The sequence below is a fragment of the Rhinolophus hipposideros genome (genome assembly GCF_964194185.1).
Source record: "Rhinolophus hipposideros genome assembly, chromosome: 20".
Classification (NCBI taxonomy): Eukaryota; Metazoa; Chordata; class Mammalia; order Chiroptera; family Rhinolophidae; genus Rhinolophus; species Rhinolophus hipposideros.
The window spans coordinates 40463860-40491317 of NC_138066.1; the positions used below are offsets into that span (position 1 = coordinate 40463860).

Genomic DNA, 27458 nt, shown 5'->3' on the forward strand with positions numbered 1-27458 from the left:
TCGTATACAAGGCATTGTCGCTATAGCCACCGCCATCATCCTTAGCTTTCAAATAACTCAGTAAGACAAAAGCTAATTTGCTATTCGTTGATGGTTTAAATGTAGCCAAAACACAAAGTATATGTTAAATAAAGTTGTTTAGTCATTAAACAAGCATTTATTGAGTATGTACTATATATATGCCAGGGACTGTTTAAAGTACTTGAGAATCATTTAATGAACAAAACAATGATTCCTATACCTTCATAGAGCTTACATTCTAGCCAGGGAAAGTAAAATAAACATAATAAATAAGTAATTTATACAGTATGCTAGGAAGGGATATGTGCTATAGAGAAAAGTAAGACATCAGCAGTACCTGAAGGAAGATTATGTGAACATCATTGGAGCCAAGCATATTACTGGAGTGATGTCTGTTAAGTATTAAGCTGAGCCGTGAGGAGGGTGAGGATAGAGTCAGACAGATTTCTAAATCTAAGTAGGACTAGTCTGGAATTCAGTTCTATATTGAGCATTATGTGGAAGGTACTTTGATTCACTCTAAATTTACTTGCCCTCAAGAACCTACTATAATTTAATAAGGGAAGACAGACATGTAAACAACTAGCTGAATAACACAAGTTCTAATTAACAATATATGTATGTGGTTGTTGAAAGGGAGAAGCAATTAATTTGACTGAGGGATCAGTAAGGGAAGTAGAGAAAGTGTAGCCTGAGCACATTTTGACACGGAGTGAGATGATTGACAAAGTATGATAAAGACTTTTGCTCAGAAAGTGGCTTGCAAAAGGAAAAGGTTAAAGCGACTCTGAGGAGAGTACAGCTCCATACACTTACTAGAACAAAGGACCACAGCTAACAGAATTTTCGGGCTCCTGGCTGACCTTTCCAATTTGTCTCTCATGCCTTAAATAATGTTTTTCAAGGGACAAGAATTTTGAAAATGATGAAACAGAGAGAAACTTAAAATAGGACTAAGAATAGTAAGGAAAAAAGCAGTAAAAATTATTTTGGATTATCTGAAAAAGAAAGTAGTGATTGATTCAGAGACAACAAGAAAGAAGATATTAATTGCTAAAGTAAGAAAAATAATGAATGTTCTGACAAACATAGGGAACACTAACCATAATTTAATTGCAGTTCAGATTAAAGCAAAAGTTCTCCATTGATTGATTTCAGACCTGACTAAGCCCTGAATTAGGGCGTCAGAGCTATTACACTTGCTGTTGGATACCACTACTTCTCCTTAGTTCAGTCTGCCTATGAGTATCTGGATTTGTGAAAGAATGAACTATTCATGAAGCTCAGTAATCGCAATATTGGTCATTTTCTTTTTTTTTTTTTTTTAAGATTTTTATTGGGGAAGGGAAACAGGACTTTATTGGGGAACAGTGTGTACTTCCAGGACTTTTTTCCAAGTCAAGTTGTCCTTTCAATCTTAGTTGTGGAGGGTGCCGTTCAGCTTCAAGTTGTTGTCCTTTCAGTCTTAGTTGTGGAGGGCGCAGCTCAGCTCCAGGTCCAGTTGCTGTTGCTAGTGGCAGGGGGCACTGCCCACCATCCCTTGCGGGACTCGAGGAATTGAACTGGCAACCTTGTGGTTGAGAGCCCACTGGCCCATGTGGGAATCGAACCGGCAGCCTTCGGAGTTAGGAGAATGGAGCTCCAACCGCTGACCTGTCATGTCTTTTTCTTCTAATGTCATCTGTCCGAAATTGAGAAATGTGCTCATTTTACAATATATTTACCACATTTCTTGGTTTTGTGAAATAAAGCAGTAAAACAATTGATGTTCATTTTCCTAGGAATTACTATGGTAAAGACTAGTTTAATAAAACTTAAGTCCACACTAAACATTTATGTTTTACAAAAGTTGCCAACAGCTCCTCATTTAAGAGGAACATGTGAAACTGAGGCAATGGCTGAAAGTATTTGCCAGAACATTGTTTTTAATACTAAGAAATTTAAATGCATTATGTAACTGTTATTTAATTTAAATCTGTACTCAAAGTATAGATCTCCCTTAGTTTAATCTTTAAAAGATTTGTGGATGGATATACTATATAAAAAAGAAAGATGGACTCTAGGCATTTTTTCCTTGCAACAGCTTTTTGCTCCATTCCATGTTGTAAAGCTCTATATCATTTTGCCTATGATTAATGAAATATACATTCTCTTTTTATTAAAACATACCAAACCATTTTAGTGTATTGGCACAAAGAACCATTTTTCTAAAAGAACCCTGCTATTACCTTGCTTAAAAATTACATAATCTGCTTTAATGGTAATCAAAAACTTCTATCCCTCACCCAGCCTTTAAGGTTTCATTTGAATTTTATTTTAATGTGAATAAAATATTATTGGCATTGATCTTTTTGTATTACTCTTCAGTTTATCAGCTTAAAAGTATCTTATAAGTACTTATTACAAAAAGAAATTTGGCACTTTTGTTTATTCTTCTTTTGTATAATATTTCTGAGCTCCAAGGAAGGCTCTGTGTAGATGGGATCTCTGAGGGCTCCCCTTTTTTGGTAGTTACACACCTATGGATAGATCAAGAACCAAACAAAACAGACTTTGGTTAAAGCAGGAAGAATTGTATTAAACATAAGAAAGAACTGATTCACAGAGCTACATTAGAATACAGTGGGAATGATGTAAGAGTGTTTTTAAATAAAAGATAAGATAGTTACCTACTCTGGATAGTTTTAATTTCAGAATGTAGAGATCAAGATTATTCCTCCGATACTCTCTTCCTCTTCTGGTGTGTAATGTGGCATTTGACTTTCCTTTCTTGGTTTAAGTTCCCTAGACTGCTTGTCAAAGACTTTTATTTCCATAGAGAAACTGTGTCTAATTTGGTACGTCTTTTGTCTGAGTTTCCAGTAGACCCAGATAAATGAGACAATTGCAATAATTGAAGGATGAGGGGAATATATGTCTCTTGTACTTGTTCTCTCTTACTTTTATTTTCTTTCTCCTCTCTTCTGTTTTCTCCATCATTTCTCTTTTTCAGCTCATAGAACATTATGTGACTTTCTTTGTGCCACTTATCATAATCCACCTTATGTTATTGTTGTTTGTGTTTTATCCTGATTGGGGATGTGGACAGTACTTCATTGGAGCTCTGAAGCCAAGAAAGAGTGACCTCAGTTTGCTTCCTCTCACCCATTCAAAACAATCACCAGAGGTAAACTGGCAACTAAGCCAGGGAGGGCACCAAGAACAGTGCCTGGCACATGGTAGGCTCTCAGTAAATAATTGTCATTAAATAACTGAACTAACCCCCAGCACAGTATCTTACATAGTTAGCAATAAATTGAATTAACGGTTTAATAATTTGTAAGTGCTAAATAACCATTTTCTGACAGAAGTTTGGTGTTTTTCTTTTTTACGTTTAAAAAAGCAAACTGTTCTGTGTTCAGCACTTCCTGATTCTTGATTTCTTCACTTTTTGGTTCATTGTGAATGGACTCAACAGCTTTCAATATATAACAGTGCCAATACCCATTTTCCCCCGTCTTCTGCCATTTTCCTCTCTTTTGTGACTGATTAGGGGTTAAAGGAAGTATAGATTCAGTGGGAGACCATGAATACTTGATTATCTTGAGAGAGCGACAGTGTTTTTTGGAATTCATGGATATTGGCAATTCCTTAAATACTATTTGCCAATTCTCTGTCCTTTGTCCCAGGTGCCCACCTTTCCAACACACACACACACACACACACACACACACACACACACACACACACTGTTTTCAGAATGTTTTCATATTTTATTCTTTACCATGAAGGGAAAATGTTGAAAATAGAGCTTCATGTTTTTCTTACCGCTCAATATAATTTGAAACAGGTTTCTCCACCAATGATGTTTATATCTTGTTTTACAAATGGGATCTGTGACCCAAAAGAAGCAAAAACTAATAATCTTTGTTGTCAGGTACTAATGCTTGCCAACTTGCTGCTACGTAGTACTCTCCATGAGCTCAGGCAGTTGATAGTGATGAAGGAGCTGAAGACAACTCTTGACATGTTTTCCTGGCACGTGTTCTAGACACTGATGAGGGTTTTAAGTCTAGCAGACTCTTGGTAAATGTATCTGCTGGAGTAAGCGCTGATTCCAAAGTTTAGGAGATACGGACTGACTGACAGTTTTTGAAAACTTTATACATTCTGACTCAGCTCTTTTGTCTTGTCAGCCACAAGTTCTGCGCACTTGGAGGACCTTGCTTACCTGGATGAACAGAGACATACACCTTTGAGAACTTCTCTTCGAATGCCAAGACAAAGCATGGGCGGTGCTCGCACGCAACAGGATTTAAGAGGTTAGAACCACAGGACAGCTTTGCCTGGGGATGCCCTGGAGAAAATGGAAATGGGCAGTAGGCCAAAAGTTCCTTGGTTTCCCATTGCCACACTTGTTTAAACCTCCCCTTAAGAAGTGAGCATGTAACCATAGAAGAGAAAGATAAATACAAATAGATTGCCCAATGGCATTGTAATTACCGGCATTTAGAAGCGGCGATTCCTTGACATTCTGAAAGAAAACAAGTTTAAAGGGATGGTGGTGATGGGGAAAATAACCTTTTTAAGATCCTGGATTTCAGAAGCAATTATTGAACAACTTCAGCCCCAGCCATACTTCACGTGAACTTGGTGCTGATAATCATGCGTTTTGCTAGAGAATTTCATTTTCATTCTAGTGGGCATTTCTAGCGACATACAGTACATTAATTTTCTTGATTTGTTGTGGCAACATATAAACAACTTATCCTTTTCCCAGTCAGGCACCTGTGTCTTTACACTCCTTGTGCATGCTACCTGCTTGTACAGTTGGTATCCTGAACTTTTTAAAGACATCATTTTGTTACAACCACATGCCAGTTGAGAGGCCATTATAGGTGTCTGTCTGTGCCTTTTGTTTGCTCAAAATGAAACCAAACTAGCTCTGATAGCCTTAACTGATGGTCTGCTTTCTCCAATATCTAGTAATCCAGAGCTCTACTACATCAAGTATATTTTTTATTGAATCTTACAGATTTTCATCTTTCCTTTGTTCTCATCATCACCTTTTCTCCTATGCCCCATTCTAACCTATATAGTACCACATGCATAACTCACACCGGAAAAGATTCATACATGCCTGCTGTCTGTTTTGGAAGTCATTGTGCTGATAGTTTCAATTGTGGATAGGCAACTGGGAGCATAAAATAATTGACTGTATTGCTAAAGTGACCATCCTTCCCATCAATAATAGTGAGTTGATGGGCTTAGTCATAGTTTTAGTTCTTAATCGTGTCCATCATGCTTGCTGTTTCTTCAGTTAGCAACATACTAGTTGTTTAGTATATGTAATTGTGTGTTTCCAGTCCAGAAAGTAGAATTATGTCAAGTACTGCTTTAGTGCTGGTAGATTGATTATACCCAAAGCCAGAATACATTTAGTCAAAAGACCAAATAAATGATTTGTCCCAAGACCAGATGCATCGCCATAATAAAGAAGTTTGGACACAATTATTGATCTATATAGACTTTCAGATTTGGTTGAAAATCTGCCTCATTGGCATCACCTTTCATATCATTACTGAAAAACATATTGACATTGTTGATTTTACTTTCTGCTTTGCTAGTCAATGAATAATGGATTTCATACTACATAGAAAACAAAATTGACAGATTTCAGCTGTGTATTTTGAGAACTCTTCATGTTGGGTTTTATTGATACTAAATGGCACATGCCCGCTTGTAGTATCTGGAGATTTAGTAACATCTTTGACAAATGCATTCTAGTGAGCTTGATGTTTACACACAAATATCAGTTGTATCTTGAATACAACAAAAATCTTTTCTACTGCATTGAGCTTCAGCTTAAACATTCAGTAAAACCAGAGTACATCCAAAGATTTTCTTCGAAGCTAAGTCTTTAAGAAGCTCTCTCCCTAAATGATGCATCCTTAACAAAACTAATTTTATATTCCTTGAAACAGTTTCTCAACTTACTGTTTACATTAATAATTAAAGATGGAGTTTGTCCATTGATAAAGGTACTATGATATTAGAGTTTCAGTTCCTTAAAGTTGTCTTTTCTTTCAAGAGGATTTCTTTCAGCAGTCTAAATGGTTAGTACATGCCATCCATATGAGTGCATTAATCCATAGGAGACTGGATATTTACTAAGCAGTATTTTGCCTTCTAAAATCAGTGTACTTTAATCTAGCACTTTGAGGCCCCAGACCTCAAAGTTCTAGATTAATAATCTTCCCTCAAAAAGAAACACGTTATCTTGATTACTGTTTACAAGTGCACTCTGTGGCTTATGATATAACTTAAAACACATTAACAAGAAGGTAAAGCCAACTTGGACAGACTTTATTTATGTTTCCATAGATCAGCTTGACAAACTTTTATAGTTTGTGATCATCATACCCCAAACATTGCCCTTTATCGTAGAAACAGAATCATATTGTTTTCTGAGGATGATTTTAAAAGAACATGTCATCTTTTTTATTTGAATGTACATACAAATTGCAGTCATATTTCAGTTTTTTATCTTTTTCTTCTTCTGGTTATGGTTGGAATAAAACAACTTACCCAACAACAAAGTAATAAAGTAATTGGAAACCTTTTTTAGTCTAAATTAAGATATATCTTTCTACATTAGAGGTATATCTTTCTATAGTTTAAAATATTACTCAAGTCATATGAAATACTTTTTAAAATCACAATTCTGGTTTTAAAAGCCCCTGGATCTTCAGAGAAGTTAGTTAATGGATATTTACACTGTAGTTTATGCAGTAGGTACTGAATTTACTGACTGATTCCAAGTATACAAATTATCTGAAATAATATCCCTTGAATATTTGTCTAAAGAGATGGCAAGCATTTATTGGGTGCTTCACACAGGCAGTCCTACACCATTCTGTTTAGAGCAGTGGTTCTCAAAATTTTTGGTCCCAGGGCCCCTTCATACACTTAAAAAATTATTGAGGACCCTAAAAAACTTTCATTTGCATGAGTTATGTCTATTGATATTTACCATGTTAGAAATTAACAAATTTAAAATATCTGTCCATTTTTTAAAATCAATAATAGACCCGTTATATATTAACATCGTGTAAGCTCTAGAAAATTCCACTGTACACTGTAAGAGAATGAGAATGGAAAAAGAGAAATAACCTACTAGTATTATGAAAATAGTTTTAAATTTGTGAACCCTCTGAAAGAGTCTTGAGAACCCTCCATGGGCCCCAGATCACACTGGTTAAGAGGATACCATTATAATTGAAGATAAGTTTCATGCCTTTATGGATCATACACTCTGTTTACAGAATGCAAAAAAAAGGTAGTTTGAGAATTGGTTAGAAGCTGTTCATAAACATGGTTTAAGAATACAAGTATTATTCATTTTAACAATTACCTTCATAGTAACTGCATTTGTTTGATCATAATGGTAGTCTTTTGCTTGCTGAGATAGACGTTGCCAGGGTAACAACTTAGCTAGAATTTGGATCTTCAAGTGAGGTATTAACATTTGCTTCACTGGTACTAAAAAGTATTTTTTTTTCTTTTTTTTTTCCTTAGGACAGCTGTTTTGAACAGCTGTCTTGTCAAAATTGATGTCTCCAGAGACCCAGTCCAACACTGGGGAGAAGGTCACATAAGTGCACTGTTCAGGATCCCATTACAGCAAGTTTACTAGCTTCCTAGCTGTCAACCATCAAGAGCTTGAGCTTTAAGGATTAAACAGTTAGGGAAGATTATATACTGGTGCAGGGTGTAGAGCTGGTTAACCTTCCACAAGTGCCTTTCCTAGCCCCAAAACCTAATGTCCTTCACACTGATACTAACTTGAAACCTTATTCAAGTTTTTAACTCCAGTTTTTAAAATTATTTTGGGGTCCATTTAAAAAAATTTAATCATCAGCATGTTAATGTGGATATGGCTAGAAATTATCCACCTGGAACTTCTCAATCTTTCTGATCATCTTAATGGAATCTCCTTCCACGGAGAAAGACAGAAACTAATTTTGCTGCCTAGTAAAAGGAAGGAAGAGGTGTGGTTTTTAAGGGTAAATGTAATAAGCTTTATGATGGACTCTATAAAGGAAAGCAGGGAGAGTTAAAATACACAAAACAAATGATAGCATAATGACTATGAATAGTAGTTACTTGGGGTAAATTAACAACAAATTATTAATGATAAGACTCTGACCTGCCTAATATTAAATCATAATCATACTGTTGTGCTTAAAGAGATTACACATTCATAATTAAAACTTATTTCTCCAAATATGCTGGATTCCTTAGGACTTTTACTAAATCCCATTACATAAATGGCCATTCACAGGCATTGAGTTTAATTAATAACTGCTTTATTAGATACTAGGTTGGAGGGTGTATGTGCAAATGATAGTCTGACTCATTGGTAGAATTTATGTGAAATTGACCCTGCCACAGTTAGCTTGGCTTTGTCAAAGCAAAGAATTCAATTTTTATCAAGTAAAATCAGTGTTTCATATCATTTGTGAGTCCCTTACTTTTCCAAAACAATGAGTCCTTTATGGAGATGACTAAGATGCATGTCATGAAGGTAATAATTTTGCATTAGCCCACTGAATCACACATCCCTGAGGTTGCTTAGTCATCTTGATCATTGCCTGGCTGGCTCTCACATTTACAAAAGAATATTTCCACCAGTCTTTTCTATCTCATTGTTCATTGTTTTATTTTTACAAGATTAAATTTCTTTCTGTTTAGGTAAATTCAAAATCCAGAGATAAGGTTGCATGCACATAACTGCAAGCTCTTTTTTGCAAAGCACCCCAAAATTTGAAAGTGCAGTACTCACTCTGGATGTCTTTGAATGTCTGCTAGAAACTAGTTTATGCTTTTTGGAGTAGTTTGGCTGTGTTTTTTTTTTTTTTTTTTAAGCAGATCACTACTTGTTAAAGTACCTTCAGATAGGTACACAGATCGGGTTTTTATATAAGCCAGCCTTATTTGGTAAACTCCATCTTAAATTCTGAAAACCCAAACAGTAACTAATATATAACAAAGTTGCCCCACAAGACCCACAAGGGAGAAACAGCCTTTGAGAAAGAGAAGAAGAAGCACACATTGACCTCTTGCATTAAATAACACACCTAGTTAAAGAAGGGCTGTGGAGTAACATGAAAAAAAATCTAATTATCTAATTCTGCAAGAGTAAATAACTGAAAATGTTTTAAATGCCTTAAGTACAATTAAAAAAATATCAGGTTGGTGCGAAAGTAATTGGAGGTTTTCACAATTATTTTTAACCTTTTAAACCACAAAACTTATAACACCAAAAGAATGATCCAGAGACAATAATTCATAAATTGAACTTTTAAAAACTTCTGTTCTTCAAAAACATCATTAAGAAAATGAAAAGACAAGCCATAAACTTGGAAAAAATATCTGCAAAAGCACATATCTGATAAAGGACTTGCAGCCAAACTATGTAACACACTCTCAAAACTCAAAAATAAGAAAAGAAACAGCCCAAATGGACAAAATATTTTAGCAGACACTTCACCAAAGAAGGTATTTATTTGATGGCAATTTAAGTACATGAGATGACCAATGATAAACATAATGTGCAAAAGTATTCTTTTGGTACTTTTGCACCAAACTAATAATTTAACCATTAAGCCATTTTGATGTTTTGATCTAAATTAGATTTAAAGCATCAGCTTCCCGGTTAATCTTTCTATCTTTTTTTTTTTCCAAACGTGACTAAATCTTATTAAAGTAGTCATAATGCCAACAAATTTACTTAGGTAACACTTTGTAAAACATTTTTTTGATTCAGTAAAATGACCCAAGCTTTCCGATCTTTTGGTATATAAGAGGTTTTTTTTATGGAGTAACTTCCCCAGATACTAATAAAATAGAGAACTAGAGAATTTCCTTTGTTGGACCATAGCTATTTCATCACTAAAGTTCACTTAAAAATGTTAAATCTTAAATTTAGCCAGTTTTGATGCTCCAATAAAAATAACTCTGTGTCTCACCTTCAAGGCCAGCAATCTAATAGCACAAAATTATATTGACATAGTTATATATTAATAATTATTTTATCAAATGTTTCACATTTCAAAAGCTTTACTATTTTTATATTTTCCCTACATTTTGCGGTATTAAATGTGAGGAAACATGTAAAAAGTCGCAACATTTGGGAGAGTTAGGTTTTCCCTATTTCTGTTACTGTTTTCCAAAGATTTTTGTTTCCTTCCTGAAAATTCCATTCAGCAGTGACTCCAAATTTTTCTCAAAAAAAAGTGTTTTCCTGTGAGACCAATGTCAGAAAGCTGAAATTTAACATAGAAGTTATTCAAAGAGTCAAAGTATTATTTTCCAGAGTAAAATAAGCCTTTCCCTTTTTTTATCCCTACATTATTAGGATACAATGGACTTCTTAAAATACTAAGACAAATGTTGCAAATGGATGCTTTAAATAAATATAAAAGTGATAACTTACATTTATTGGAGTGCTTATTCTTTATAGACATGTTCTAAGAACTTTAAACATGTTTTTATGTAATCCTCACATCTCTTTGATGTAAGTGGTAGAAGTAAGGAAACTGGGACTTAGAGAGGTTAAATAACTTGCTTAAGGATACATGTCTAGTAATTGGTAGTGCCAGGATTCATTTCATATCTGGCCAACTCCAGAGCCTGTGCTCTTAAACACCATACTGTACTATGTCATAGACAATATAATGTAAAAAGCAATAAGCAGTATAATAATAGCAATACAATGGCTAATTGTAGATATTCAGGATTCTGAGGTGTTAGAGATGGGAAACAGTTGCATATAAACACTAATTGCCAGATGGCTGTTCTTTCAGCAGGGGCTATGATCAGAGAGGGTACCACAGTGATTCATTAGCCTCAAACAGCTTCTTTCTTATTTCTATTAATAGTACCCCAATTTTCCCTCTCATTGAGCTTTTAGATTCTGGAGTCAGCTTAGAATCACCATCTTTATTATCTCCTATATCCAGTCATTTATGACACCCTGAAGGTTCTGTCAGAATTCCTTGCATTCTTCCCTGTTCTCCATTCTCAGTACAGCTAATTAGCTCTTCTCCCTGCCCTGGTCTTTCCATATTCTAATCAAGCTAATGCCTGGCTGCCAAATTAATCTTTCTAAAAGGTAGCTCAGATAATGTCATTTCTCTGTCTTACAGTTATCATTGCTATCATCCTTGTCTAGTATAGAATTTAGAAAAATAAAAAATGTAGTTTTGGAGAAGACAGGTTATGGTTTGTTATTACCTTAAAATTAATTCTATTGATACATAAGAAAAGCTGAAGAACTTTTTTAAAACATGGACACTGCCAGATGGACCATGAAAGAGAACATGTGATGGACAGGAACTAAAGAAACTGATATACTAAAATAATGTATGAGAAAGTGCCTAAACAATGCTTAATGATTTTATTGATTCATTCAAAAACAGACTAAAATCACTTCTATGCCAGTTGAGAATTAACACAATGAATTGCATTGTAAGGTTCTTTTCCATATGGAATCACTGACAGTAACTCCGTGTTTTTAGCTGTGTTAACAATAATAGGGGGACAAGTAGAATATATGAAAAAATAAAAAGAGAAATAAACATAGATTAAATTATATTCAAGATAAGGGGAAAAGTTGAATTCTAATGTGAAAGATATCTAGAACCCAAAAGTAACAGAGTTATAATTGAAAGAAATTATTTTAGCATTTGTATTTTACAGTACTTAAAAAGAGATAGAATAAAAGTCAGGCTATGGAATGAGAGAAAATATTTGCAAACCGTATAACTGATAAGGGGTTAATACCCCCCTAAAATATATAAGGAACTCCTAAAACTCAATAGCAAAAAAACAAATAACCTGATTTAAAAATGGGCAATGGAAATGAATAGACATTTCTCCAAAGAAAATGCACAGATGGCCAACAGGTATATGAAAAGATGCTCAACATTACTAATCATCAGGGAAATGCAAATTAAATCAGCAAAGAATACACCTTACATCTATTAGAATGGCCATTATTTAAAAAAAAAAACACAAAATAACAGGTGTTGATGAGGGCATGGAAAAATTGAAACACTGTTGTGCACTGTTATTAGGAATGTAAAATGATACAGGTCTTATAGAAAACAGTATGGTCGTTCCTAAAAAAAACTAAAAATAGAACTACCATGTGATCCAACAATCCTACTTCTAGGTATTTATCCAAAAGCAGTGAAATCAGGATCTCGAAGAGATGTTTGCGTTCCCATCCCATGTTCATTGCAGCATTTCTTACAATAGTGAAGAGGTGGAAACAACCTAACCATCCATTGATGAATGAATGGATAATGTGGCATATACATATTATGGAATATTATTCAGCCATAAACGAGAAGGAAATAACTGTCATATGCTGTAACGTGGGTAAATCTTGAGGATATTATACTAAGTGAAATAAACCAATCACACAAAAGGAAAAATACTGCATGATTCTGCTTATATAAGGTATCTAAAGTAGTCACACTCATTGAGCCACAAAGTAGAATGGTGGTTACCAGGGCCTATGAGGAGGGGAAAATGGGGAGTTGCTGTTCAGTGGTGTATAAAGTCATAGTCATACAAGATGAAAAAGTTCTTGAGATCTGTACAACATTATGCTTATCATTGGTCATCTCATGTGCTTAAATTGCCATTAAATAAATACCTTCTTTGATGAAGTGTCTGCTAAAATATTTTGTCCACTTGGGCTGTTTCTTTTCTTATTATTGAGTTTTGAGAGTGTGTTACATAGTTTGACTGCAAGTCCTTTATCAGATATGTGCTTTTGCAAATAGTTTTTCCAAGTCTATGGCTTGTCTTTTCATTCTCTTAATGATGTCTTTTGAAGAACAGAAGTTTTTAAAAGTTCAATTTATGAATTATTGTCTCTGGATCATTCTTTTGGTGTTAATAGCTAAGATTTCTTTGACTAACCTAAGGCCACACATATTTTCTCCTACATTTTCTTCTAGAAGTTTTACAGTTTTAGGTTTTATATTTAGATCTATGTTTGATTTTGAGTTAATTTTTGTATATGGTGTGTGACATGTATCATAGTTTTGTTTTTGTTTTTGTTTTTTGGCATATAGATATCCCCTAAATTCCTTTTGTACCTTTATCAAAAATCAGTCATCCATACATATATGAATCTGTTTCTGGACTACTTCTGTTCCATTGATCTATTTGTCTGTCTTGGTGCTAATATCATATCTTCTTGATTATTGTGTTAATCTACATTTCTGTCTGGTATCATTTCTATTTTTCCTGAAGGACTTCTTTTAACATTTCTAGTATTGTGGATCTGCTGATGATAAAGACTTTTTCAGATATATAAAAGCTGAAAAAATTAATTTGGCCAATATTTTTGAAAAACATTTTCTCTGGGTATAGAATTCTAGGCTGACAGGTTTTGTTTTGCTTTGTTTCTTTTCATAATTTAAAGCTGTAGGTCCATTGCCTTCTCATTTGCATTGTTTCTGAAAAGGAATCTACTGTCATCCTATTGTTGGAATCTGTTGTCATCCAGATTGCTCCTCTATACTTAATGTGTCTTTTTATTCTGTGCGCTTTTAAGGTTTTCTCATTATCATTCATTTTGAACAATTTGATGATGATGTGCCTTGGTGTCATTTTCTTCATATTTCTTGCACTTGGGGCTCATTGAACTTCTTGGATCAGTGAGTTTATAGTTTTCATCAAATTTGGAAACATCATAGCTATTATTTTTTTAAATATATTTTCTGTCCTCCCACCTTCAGGGACACCAATTACACCTATGTTAGGCCACTTGAAGTTGTCTCACACTTCACTGATGCTCTTTTTATTTTAGAGGATTGTTCTTTTTTCTGTGTTTAATTTTGGATACTTTTATTCCTATGTCTTCAAGGTCACTCATTTTCTGTAATGTCAATAATATATTCTTTTCTGATTTATCACTAATCCCATGTAGTGTGTTTTTGTTGGGGTTTTTTTTTTCCATGTAGTGTGTTTCTTATTTCTGATGTTGTAGTTTTTTTCTCTAGAGATTTAATTTGCGTCTTTCTTATCTTCCGTGCCCCCATTGTTGAACCAATGGAATATACTTATAGTCACTGTTTTAATATCTTTCTCTGTTAATTCTAACATCTGTGTCAGTTCTGGGTCAATTTAAATTGATTTATTTTTTTCCTAATTATGGTTCATATTTTCCTGCTTCTTTGCATGGCTGATAATCTTTGTTTGGGTGCCAGACATTTTAAATTCTACCTCATTGGGTGTTGGATATTTTTGTATTCTTATAAATATTCTTTAACTTTTTCTGGAGTATGATTAAGTTATTTGGTAACAGTATGATTACCTTGCCATTAAGATTTGTTGAGTAGGACCAGAACAATATTTATTACAGGTCTTATTCTAGTCTCACTTATATTAGTGAGACAAAACCTTTCTGAGTATTCTACCCAATGTCCTGTATATTGTGATGTTTTCCATTCTCGCTGGTAGGAACAGGCACTTATTCCTGGCCCTATGTAAGCAGTGGGCACTCTTCCCACTAGTCCTCTAGCTTAAGTCTTTTCCTGGTCTTAGGTCGTTTTCTCAAATACATGTGCCATTCAATACTCTGCTGATTACACAAATCTCCAGAATTATTTCTGTAAAGCTTTCTCCTTTCCTGTGCTCTATCCTTTTATCAGTTGCTGCCTTGGTCTCCCTGGAGTCTTAGCTCCATGTCCTCAACTAAGGGTGTGTGCCAGAATCTAACTGGGTTATCCCACCCTACATTGTAGCCTAGAAATTTTCTCAAGGCAGTAAGTGGTCATACAGTTTGCCTCATTTGTTTTTCATCTCTGTGGGGGAAGGGGGATCACTGTTTTTCATTGCCTATGTGTAGTGTCTTGAAAAACTATTGTTTCATATTTGTATGTCTTGTCCAGAGGTTGGTTTGTTTGGGGGTTGTTTTAGGTGGGAGGGTAAATCTAGTCCTTATTATTCCATCTTGGCCAGAAATGGAAATTCATGTCAAATTTTTTAAAAGAGGGGTGGCTGGTTAGCTCAGTTGGTTAGAGCGTGGTGCTAATAACATCAAGGTTGCGGGTTCAGTCCCCACCTGGGCCACTGGGAGCTGCAGCCTCCTTAAAAAAAAAAAAGAAAGTTAAAAAAAATTTTTGTTTAAAGAAAATTATGGGTGAAGTGGATTAGAGTACAAAATGACTGTCTTGGTAGTTAGAATTGGGTTCTCTATAAGCTAAAATACATATTGTACCTATAATTAAGTGTGGTCATTTTTTTCACAGCAATAAATCTCACATGTAGCATTAGTAAGATGTTAGTTAACCAAATGGATGTGTGTAGATCCAGCCTTCTCAGTGACTTTTCTAAAATAAAGGAAAACAGTCTTTAAAAAAATCTATCCTGTTCTCTCTGGACACTAACTCCAAGGCACATTTTCTCTTTTCCCCCAGCTTCCTGTAGAAATACAATTATTTTATTGTCAGTGCCTTGGCCAGCATCCAGACCTTCCTTATAATGTGCACAGAGCTTGGAAAATAACATTTTTTTTGTCCCCTGTCTTATTATTTAATGTTTATGACAGTAGCCTTTAAACAGGAATGTATCCATGAAAGGTGGCAAACAAATGATTTATTTCCTTTTATTGTCATAGTGCAGAGCAGTGATTTTCCAAAGACCTGGGTTTAACTGTCTTCCCCTAGCCTTCCTGTTCTAATAAAACCAAGTCTATACACATTTCCCTGCAGTTTAGATTGGAAAATCCACATTCACTGTTGTCACTCATGAGTTCACTTAATAAATGTTACTGACTATCTGTGCCATATGAATAAGAACTGTACTAGTTAATACGGACTTAATATGGTGGGGGATTGCAGTAGGGTGAATTGATGAGATATGAGGATAGAAGTGCAGAGGTGACATGATCATGTCAGATACATATATTTGCTGGCTATTTACAGAGGGATATGTGGGATGCAAAGTTGTTCATTAAAGCCTGTTTAAGTATATAGTAAAAGCAAGAGATATTGGGGACCTAAATTATATGACTATCATTTATTGAGGATTAAGGTTCTGAGCTAAGAACGAAACATACATTTTCTCATTTAACCTTGTAGGGTAGATGCTCTTTTTATCCTCATTTTACATATGACAAAACTAAGGGGCTTAGATCCAGCAACTCCTCCAAGGTTACACCACTATTATAAGTAGTACTGAGATGGAAGAAGAAAAAAGGAATTATATCTGAAAGATATTTCTCAAGAATAATTGATTGGACCTGTGACAAATTATATGTAAAGATTAAGGAAGAAGAAATCCTGGTGAGTCCCAACTTTCATTCTTGGAAGACCAGGCAGATAGTGATATTTCATTAGCTGAGATAACAAATAGAAGAGACTGAACAGGTTAAGGTGAGTGAGATAATAATAACTTTAGTTTTAAACATGTTAAATTTGAGATTTCTACTGGAAATCCAAATATATGTAACTGTTATAAGTTGTCCAAAATGCTATACAGGAGCTTAGGACTGAGATCTGGAATAGAAATATAAACCATCACCACTTAGATAGTTGTGAAAGCCATTAATCTATTCCTTTGAGATTACCCAGGGAGATTATGAAGAAGGAAGCAAAAACAATAAAATGTAGAACCTTATATGCCAGTATTTTAGGGCTGGACCAGAAGGGGAAGTATCATTAAAGACACATCAGGAGGAGAAGACCAAAAAAAAAAAGAACTAGAAGAAAGTGTTGTCCTCATAAGCCCAAGGCGGAATGTACTTCAAAAAGTAGGGGTTAGTTAAAAGTGTTAAATACTGAGGAGTGGTTAAGAAGCCTAAAGACTGAAAATAAATCATTGGACTTAACAGTTAGAAAGTCTTTAGTGACTTTCACCAAAACAATTTCAGCAGAGTAAAATAGGAGGAGACTAGAATGTGTTACTGCTATGGAAGTGAAGATAACAAGCATGGCTCTTTCAGACTTTTGGGTCGTGAAAGGAAGGAGGGAGATAAGTCCGAAGCCTCAAAAAGAAAAGCGCTCAGAAAGAGTCAGTATGTTCTCAATATCCTTTTTGTTTTATTTTAAATAAGTGTGTATGGGCGGGGGTGATCGTGGTTACACTGGATGTCTTTTTTTGGCTTCATAGTGTGGATAGTGCTAGCAGCTACCACAGTTAACAACCAGACACTGTCCTAGGCACATTACATGTATTAACTCATTCAGTCCTCATGGAGTGATTGTTTATCCCTATTTTTAAAATGAAGAAAACTGAGATACCAAGAACATAAGTAACTATCCTGAGGTCACACATGTAGAAAGGAACAGAGACAGGTACAAACTGAGGCATCTGGCTCTGAGGCCACAGTTTTACACACTTTGCTATGTTTCCCTGCTGACCCAAAAAGTGACTCTGCTTTATTTAATCTTTTTTTTGTTTTTTTAAGCAGATGTTATCCGGAATAAGCAGACTGTTATCTTTATATTGTCCTTTAGGACCTGCTTCAAATTGCTTTACAATCTTCAAAAACTCATTTCCTGGGGTAGGAAAAATAGCTGCCTACTGTAGTTCTATTCCAGAGCACCGAGAAGAAACAATAGACCCTAAAGAGATTTGACTCTTGTAAACGGGAGAGTGAGCCTTCTGAAGATTCAGTAGACAATTGAATGTGCCTTGGTTTAAGTATTTTTTAAGAAGAAAATAGGCATGTTTTTTTACTTATGTTTGGTGCTAATGTGATACCAGGTTTTGTCTGAAGCGCATGTGTTTTTCCTCTGCTCTGTGAATAGTGTACATGGCATGAACCCTAAGAAGTTATCTTTTGTACTGAGGAACAGAGGTGCTTCCAGGCTAGACTTAACAGTCATTATGGAAGAATGTGAGGAAATACAACTCTGCTCCTGTTTTCACCAGACCTTGGCTGTGTTACACACACCCTTTCTTCTGCTGGTCCTGTGACTGACTTCTTTTAAGATGATTCATGGTTGTTTTCCATGAGTAAATATGCTTTAGTCTAAATCCAGTTGGAGCTCTTTTGCCCCGACTTCCACTTCCTCTTTCCCCTTGCTGCAGCTGTTTATATTTGCATTTGAGCAAGCTGATCTGTTAGCCTTAATGCACTTTTGTTTTTTAAATGTTTACTCTTTACCTCAGTTAAAGAAAGGTCAATTTTCTCTATAAGCCTAGGTATATAATTATACTTATTGATGGTCTCACAGAGACTAAAGCGAATTCATTTGTCGGCTGCAAGCCTAATTTGCACTGAAGAGATGCACACACTGATCTGAGTCTGGAGTGATTATTAAACCCCTTTTAACAACTGCTTTCCAAAGCTTGTCTTATTTGTGTGCCCTATTGGAATGCTTTTTCCTTCAACATTTTATTTGGAAAATTTTCCGATATACGAAAAAGCATTTTTTTTACAATAAACACATACACATCACCTCGATAATATCATCCGCATTTTACTATCTCATTATATCACCTGTCTGTATCCGTCTACCCATGTCTTTATCCACCAGTCATTTTTTATGAATTTTGAAGTAAATTCCAGGTATCAATATACTTTATTAGCGTGTTTTGAGAAGGATGGGATGGTCTTCCCATTCTGTTGCTGCCCTGGGACTGCCTGCCACCTCTTGAGTGCCAGGGGTAAGAAAGTCACATCTGTTACTAAATGGTATGGATTAGCTCATCTTTTTCCCTTAGCTCAGCTATAGTTGCGTGGTAATTTTTTACTGGATTATTTCAGTGGTTTCTGCCTTAGAAAAATCTCTTGAAAGCCAGCTGGTATCCCACACAAAGAAACATTTATTTAGGAACATGAATTCTACAGAGAATATTCATTACCTTCATGTCCCACTATACAGGCCAAAGTACTGCCTTGTTCATGTGCCCCAAATTTACTGTTGGTACGTAAGAAGTACGTCTTTCTTTTATCATACTGATCTGACAAAAGCCATAGGTTCAGAGGTACAGAAATTGTTTCTAGGCTGTTCTTGGTAGCTACACTTGTTTTACCATATGTTACTAGGCTAATTTTGTCTGCTCTTCCCTTGAGGCTTTTGTGAATTGATTACGTTTTTAGAAAAATTTTAAAATAACTTTTTTAAATGTCAAAGCTTTCTCAGTAGAATAAAATATGAGAGATTACATCTACATGAGAACAAGTTATGTTAATAGAATTTTTCTGAAAAACTAAAACTTAAACATTTAAATTGAGTCTATACTTATTCCATTTTATAAGTTGGCATTGGTCATATTCATGAAAGCCCCTTTTGATGCAAACTGTAATCTTAGACCTGAAGAGACAAGTTAGGTTAGAAAGCAAGTGTCTCTGAGTAGCTTTAACCTCCCTGGAAAGATCTTCTCTGGCCACGCATGCAGCTCCTAAAGGAACGCATAGGAGAGGTGGAGAAAAGATAGCCTAACCTGTCAGCTAAGCCTATCAGTTCAAATCATCAGTGAGAGAACTCATGTCACTTCAAGATTTAACAGTGACATCCTATAGAGCAGTTGCAACATAACATAATAGAAAAGAAACCTGGACTTTGGATTCAGAATGAGGTTTTGATTCTAGTTTTGAAACCATTTCTGTGTTCCTTCCCTAAATTCTGTGACTTTAGGTATCTAGGCTAATTAGACTCATCTCAAGCCAACTGATGTTCTGTTTTCTTTTTCCTCCCGGAGAGTCCAGTGACTGTTCAGCCAGAGCTCAGCATGTTTGTCTGAGTGTCTGCCCACTCAGGGCACTCAAATACCCAGCAAACCCCATGAATGGTTAGCGGCCCCCAACTGTCAAGTGACATCATGGAAAATGGTGGAATAAGGCATCCCAAGAATCAGTCTCTCCACTGAAGCAACCATTAAGTTGGCAAGTCTGACAGAAGCAATGTTTTAGAACTTTGGAATTGCTAAGTGAAAAAAAGGAGATTATGAAACAGTATCTGTAGTCTGATCCCTTTTCTTGTTTTTAAAATAAGTATATTGCTGTAGACAAAACTCAGAATATATGTGAATAGGGTTCCTCTCTGGCTAGTGGGAATACAATTATTATTTTATCTATTCCTGAATTTTCTATAGTGAATATTTATTACTGTAAAATTTTTTTATTCTGTGAAAAATAGCAAAAGTAAAATAGAACAGATTGGTACTTTCTCACAAAGTTAAGCATAGAGTTTCCATATGACGCAGCAGTACCACTCAAAGATATATATCCAAGAGAATTGAAAACATGTACCTAAAAACTTGGGCACAAATGTTCATAGCAGCATGATTCATAAAAGCCAAAAAGTGGAAACAACTCAAATGTGCTTCAGCTGATAAATGGATAAACAAAACATGATATACCCGAATAATAGAATATTATTCAGCAACAAAAAGAATGAAGCACTCACTGATCATGCTACAACATGAACAAAACTCAAAATCTTGCTTAGTGAAAGAAGCCAGACACAAAAGGCCACGTATTATATGATAACATGTATGTGAAATGTCTGGAATAGGCAAATCTATAGAGAGAAAGTCTCTGGTTGCCAGGGGCTGGAAGAAAGGGGTCTGGGGAGGGACAACTAATGAGTAAAGGGTTTTCTTTGGAGCATGATAAAAATATTCAGGATTTAGTAATGGTTGTACAACATTGTGAATATACAAAAAAAACACTGGATTATATACTTTAAAAAGGTGAATTTTAGGGTTTGTGAATTATAGTACAATAAAATACTGTTTAAGGAAAGTAAAATAGACTCTACTAGCTACAAGACACTAGAATTAAAAAGAATATTTTTAGGAAGTTAATGTCTAATGTTTCAGATTTCTGTACTTATAGTCATGGATTTGAAAATAGTTTTGGCAAGGAAATGTTAATCAAGAAATTATGAGTGACCATCTAGCTGTATCGCCACAGCTCCCCCTCTTTTTTAAGTGAAAATTTAGAAAATTTTAAAATTGATAAGGAAACTATTTGCTTCTATTATTAGAGTTTGGCTTTATGTTTTTAATTATTTGCATTACTTTTGGAATTGTTACCCTTTTAAGTGCTTAGTTATCATTCTAATGGCTTTCAGACCGTTGTAAATGAGAGTGTGTACATGTATGCATGCTTACATACATGTACATGCATGTTTTGTCAAGTAGGCTGCCATTTCTAGATGTCATTTTATGATGTATAAGTGGTTTAAGTATGTTCTAGAATAATACAAGCAATGTAAATAGATCTCATTTCCCCCTTTATGATTTCCCTTCCATCTGTTCTCGTCCCCTTCCCACTCCTGGCATTTATTCTCCAAAATATAAAATGGTGTTCGTGAAATACCTTATTTGTAATTGATTCTTTCAGTTCATGTTTATTGAGCATCTACTCTGTGTTAAAGCACTGTGCTAAGGTTAAAGATATAGAAATGAAATACCTGGTTCCAGAGAGATGAAATGAAACATCTCAGAGCTACTCTCAGAATAATTAGGAAGGCATTTAGCCCAGATAAGGGAGGTCAGGCAGGACTTCTTTTTACCATCAATATAATTAGAAGGTTGATCTTTGAAACTAAGTCACATCTATTATGTATTTTTAGAGAACTTTTGAATGTAGAACTCATGCTTGGCCCTTAGCATGTGCCACAACTATGTACACACAGAAAAAAAAATCTTGAGGAAAGCAATAGGGATTTGTCCTCAAGAAAGGTGTGTATAAGCAAAAAATCTTTTTTTTTCCTTAGTTGGTATGAATACTATCAGTACAGGTGCAAAGCCATTAGGTAAAAGTTTGGTTTCTGCTTCCTTGACTGCTTAACATGTTGAAGACCTTTGAAACCATCAGAGCTTTTAGAGGCTTTATTTCCCTTATATACCTATTAGATTTTTTAAAATACCATCATGAACTTAAAGGAATTACTGTTTTCATTGGTATTTTAAAAGAAACTGACAACTCCTCTTTACATTGCTTTCTATGGGGCTAATATGTATTAGTGTGGCCATATTGGTTATTAAATATTGAAATACATTCTTACTGGTTGGTAAAGAGTTGATGCTGTCAGCCAACTGGGTGCCTGGTCTCTCGCCCAGAAACTCCAACTCTGCATCTCCCCACAATCCAACAATTAAAAGGTTATCCCCAGGCATAGAAGGGGGCCTTCAGGATCCTACACCTGTACTACTTTGCATTCATCCTGATTGCTGGTGCCTGGGCCATCCCCATTGTTTAATAATTTTGAATATTACCCTGACTTTCTGACTGTTCATAAATTATCACTGTTTGAGCAGTGTTTGTGTTTTACCAACTAGAATATCAAATGGCTCTAACTCACCTGCCATTGTTTATCTGTGTAGAACCAAAATTCAGAGTTTTATTATTTTCTGAATAAACCAGAGTACCATCATACTGTAACTCTAATAGTCTCATAAACCATACTGCTTTTTTTCTTTATTTCTCTCACTGTTGATGGCTTGGCCTGAGTTCTGTGTTTTCTTATTGTTCCTTCTAGTTCGCTTTGCACCTTATAGGCCTCCAGATATCTCCCTGAAGCCTCTGCTGTTTGAAGTACCCAGCATCACTACAGAGTCAGTGTTTGTTGGCCGGGATTGGGTTTTCCACGAAATAGATGCTCAACTTCAAAGTTCAAATGCCAGTGTGAACCAAGGAGTAGTGATTGTGGGAAACATTGGGTTCGGCAAAACTGCCATCATCTCCAGACTTGTGGCCCTCAGCTGCCATGGAACACGGATGAGACAGATCGCCTCAGACAGCCCACATGCCTCCCCCAAACGTATGTATTCCTTTTTAAAGAACTCCCTGCTTCATTGCTCTGAAATGTTTTCTGACATATTTATATTGTTTCATTTCCTTTTATTTTCTGACCTGCAAAACCCAACTCACATGTGAGGACCATTTATTCAGAGTTGAGGGAAAGATTATAATCCTCTGTTTACATTTAACCCACATACCAACAGTAACCTAAGTGTGACTGGAAAAAAACCTTTCTCTTAGAATAAATTTATGACTCTTCCCTGTTGGCTATCTGGTTAGTCTGTCCTTTGGAAAATGACTACAGCAATTGCCTATAAAAGCCATTTGCATCCATCACTGTCAGCTTTTACTCAGCCTTTGCCCATGTCTTCTTGTTACATGCCAGCACAATCTGTTTGCGGCCTTCATTTCCTTGCTATTGATAGAATTGCACTGCTTGGGCTTGAACTTCATTGTGTCCTTGAAGGGTTTCTCCTGCTTCCTTGTGAGAAGATGCAGAGATTGTATATATATCCATGCTTCTTTCATCCTAGGCAGGGCGAAGCTTAATGATCACCACAAGGATCTTGTTTATTTATTTTTAAAATACTCATGTGGTCTTAGTACCAGGCATTCTCTAAGACCTTCACAAATATTAATTCATCCAATCCTCTTATCAACTCAGTAAGGTTGTTAATGTCTTTATTTCATAGATAAGTGATCTGAGACTCAGAGAGGTTAAGTAAGCCTCCCAGGTTTCGTAGCCAATAAATAGTGAAACTAGAATTTGAGCCTAAGCAGTCTGGTTTCAGAGGCCATTGCTGTACCCATTTTGCTATGCTGCCTCTCCTTATTGTTGGAACTCGAGTAAAGGAGATAAAAGGAAATATATAGAGGTTCTTCCTATGTACACTGTATATATAGAACCAGTCTATCTGATTTCTGTTAGTTATAAGAGAACAACAAAAAAAGAAACTATTGATCTGCTAGTCCAACTCCATAACCTAGCTCACCACAGATTTTCAGACAGCAGCCACTAGAAATGGTTTGTGTGCAATCATAGTCATTACAAAGTACACAGTGCTGAATCTCAACAGGAACTCACTGAACACCTGCCAGTCATCCTGGCTTCCTGTTGAAATTCACTAGCAGTGTCATGTCATTAAATAGGCAGACTGCCTCTGGTAAATGTGTGGATATCTAACATGTAGAACTAGTGTTTAGAAAGAGAACTGATTGAATCAAGAGAGAGTCCCTGTTTACCAGAGTATGGTAAGAATTGGTATGAAAAATATGTTCTTAAGAACAAGGTCATGCTTAGTCTCTACATGAAGGTTTTCCGAGGTAGATTGGCATAGTGTCATGGGACTCAAGAGCCCAGAGTTTGAGCCCCAATACTCAAATTGACTGTACTTTGTAACCTTGAGAATTTTAATGTATTAAACCTCAGTTTTCTCATTTGTAAAATGAGGAAGAGGGACTAGGTGATCGTTAAGATTTGTTCCAGTGCTAAAATTCTGTAATTCTAAGAATGTCGTCACGGTTGAAAGTAATTTTTCACACCTATTCCAGTATTTTCCTTTGAGTAGTTAAGTGAACTACTTCTTATCTGAGTAATCCAAGAGGTTAACTATTTGAGTGTGTCTGAAAGAAAAGCAGATAGCTAGTAGTCTCTCTGACTCCTCTGTCTATCGCTGTTGCAGATAACCGAATGGCAAAATCATGCATGGCAGAGGATAAATGCTAAGGGCTTTCTAGAAAGCAAAGTTATCTGGTAGTCCCCCTCTCTAAGTCTGGGAGAGCAAGAGTTAATAGAAAATAGCCCATGTGCTCCCCAAAGCAGAGGTTCTTTAAGGTAGTTCATTAAGTTATTCTCTAACATCCATTGCCTTTTATCTCCAGAGAAATTCTAAAAATATGTGGACACTCTCATTCATGACACAAATGTCAATATGTTGAGACTGTAGATTTGGCCTGATAGTTAACTTTCAAAATATGATAATGTGTCAAAGGAGTTAGAATATGTGGTTATATATTTATCAGAATTACACGAGCCAGCCTTGAATAAAATAATTTTTGTTGTATCTTGACCTCCGAGCTACTGTCTACCTCTGCCATCTTAGCCTAACCACTAGTCCTTAAAAAGGGTCAAGACTAAGTGACCGATAAAGTGCAAGCTGTTTTCAGCATTAATCTGTTACTGTATGAGCTGGCACTAGAACGCTGCCGACAGTAGCAGAATAAAAATGATGTCTATATAGAGAGAATTGGCTTAATTTTTTAACAGAGTTTAATTTACATTAAGCTCGGATAGGTTTGTTTGGAATCCCACTGGCTCTCCTAATCCTCAGTGATACCCGTGATGTTCTTGCAGCGATAATAAGAACAAGTGGAAAGTTATCGGAGCCCCCACCTCCCATCTCTGCATCATCCGCCGTCTTCTCTTCTGCCCTGCCTCCTCTGCACCGAGCAGCACTGCTGTAGATGTGGGCAGTTGAGCCTGCAGTGCTGCACTGCCTGGCTTTGTCCTTCCCCCACAGACACTCAGCCCCCAGCCGCCCCCTCCTTGTCATCTCCTTGGTAAGATGCAGAAGAGTTGTCAGGGCAGGCACTAGCCTGTCATCCTGCTTGCTGCCTGCACCCCTTCCCAAACCTGACACCCCCGTCAGTCTCCCCTACCACCATCATCACCCACCCCCCAACACATACACACAAAGAGCAAAGACATTTTGTGAAAATAGACCTGTTGTGTAATTCAGGCATTGTTACGTTAACTACAAACCTACTTAGTACAGCAGTTATGGAAGCTCTGTCTAATACAAGACTACAGTGTCCTGTCACTAAGTCTCAGTATAGTTATTATTCGAATTTGACATTTGCCAACAGATGCCAAGTCCCCAAACAGCTGTTAAGTAACCCCTCCCCCACTACTCTGCTCATTTTAGAAGTCTGTTTTGCTCTGCAGTCTGCCTGCATATTAACTTTTATTTCTACTGTTCTCTGAATACCAAACAGGAAGGAAAGACACTCAGACAAAAAAAGAAGGCATATTTAAAGGAACTAGCTAGAAGACAGAGGGTATTCAGACAATAATTACCCACAAAGTCAAATATCGATAAAGGGGAATGGGGTGAGGAGAGGGAGTGAACAACAGAAATGATCCAATGACAGTCACTGAACTTTACCTCAGCTGACACATTTCAAGCTTTTTTCACTGCCATCTACCACATCTACCCTCCTACAATTATTCAGAACTCTATCCAGTGACTCGGAAGTTTACTTTGCCGGTTTTTGATGACGTCTCAATTTGGTCCTACTGGTAGGGAGTTAAATGAGGACCACCTTCTGCGATTCCTCCTCCTTTTCAATAGCTATTGACCATCGGATAGCAGCCTACTTCCTTTTGGTGCCCATTTCGAAAGTATGATTTGTATTCATAAATATATTCTATAATTTCTAGTAGTGGGTAAGACATTTTCTAAATAACATGAATAAACAGAATTTTTAAAAAACAGCTTTATTAAGCTATAATTTACATACCATACAATTCACCCATTTAAATTGTTCGATTCAGTGTTTTTTAGTATATTCACAGAGTTGTACAGCAATCACCATAATCTAATATTAAACATTTTCATCCCTCCTGAAAGAAATCCTATGCCTCTTAGCCAGTCAGTCTCCATTCTCCCCCTTAATTCCCTACCTCCAACCACTAGGTAACCACTAATTTATTTTTTGCCTCTATAAAGTCTGTATTCTGGGCAATTCATATAAATAGAATCATATAATGTATGGTCTTTTCTAACTGGCTTATATGAGTGAGTAATATTTTTAAGGGTTATCCTTATTGTATGATACAATACATACAACTATCACATTTGTTTTATTGTCAAATAATAGTCAATTGTATGGATAGATACACCACATTTTAAACATTTATCGGTTGATAGACATTTAGGTTGTTCCTACTTCTGGGCTATTATGAATCTTGCTTCTTTGAACATTTGTATACAAGTTTTTGTGTGGACACGTTTTTATTTCTCTTGGGCACATTCCTAGAAGTAGAATTGCTGGATCATAGAACAAATGGAATTTAATCAATCTTCCTTTAGTTCAGAGTTTTATGATTATCTGATGCAAACATCTCATCTTTTTAATCCAGATGCGGATGCCAACAGAGAGCTGCCACTCACACAGCCAACTTCAGCCCACTCGTCCATCACCAGTGGAAGCTGTCCAGGAACTCCAGAAATGCGCAGGCGGCAGGAGGAGGCTATGCGGAGACTAGCCTCACAGGTACATAGCATTCCCAGGTTGCGGGCATGCTAGTTCCATTTGGACATCAAGGGGCAAAGGTAGGGAGATGCTTGGCAAAGAGAACACAAATATGTACAAGTATACCGTGAGACCATGGACAAAAGTTTCTGGAAAAAGACTTTATTATGATGGAACCAGAACCTTAGAGTGGGAAAATCCCTTAGAAATAATCAAACTTCTGTAATGAATAGATAAGGAAGTTGAGACTCAAAGAAGTTACATGGTTTACCCAAGTTCACAGTGTAAGTAATCAGTAGTTAATTCCTCGTCCAAAACTCATCCTGCTATTATACCATCCGTAATATTTTTTATATGTTTGGGTTTTAAATTTCTATTTTTATCAAAGTTATGTATATGCATAGTTTAGAAAATC

At 35.9% G+C, this 27458-nt stretch overlaps 1 protein-coding gene across 10 annotated transcripts in view; it reads left to right on the plus strand.

The window, feature by feature from the left end:
- Positions 1-27458, plus strand: part of TANC2 (tetratricopeptide repeat, ankyrin repeat and coiled-coil containing 2) — a 266923-nt gene that overhangs the window by 166353 nt on the left and 73112 nt on the right. For all 10 annotated transcript variants that reach the window (XM_081027315.1, XM_081027317.1, XM_081027318.1 and 7 more), the window contains 3 exons: positions 4197-4322; positions 22527-22808; positions 26931-27064. In XM_081027315.1, coding sequence (XP_080883441.1) covers positions 4197-4322; positions 22527-22808; positions 26931-27064 — 542 coding nt within the window. The remainder of the gene's footprint in view (positions 1-4196; positions 4323-22526; positions 22809-26930; positions 27065-27458) is intronic.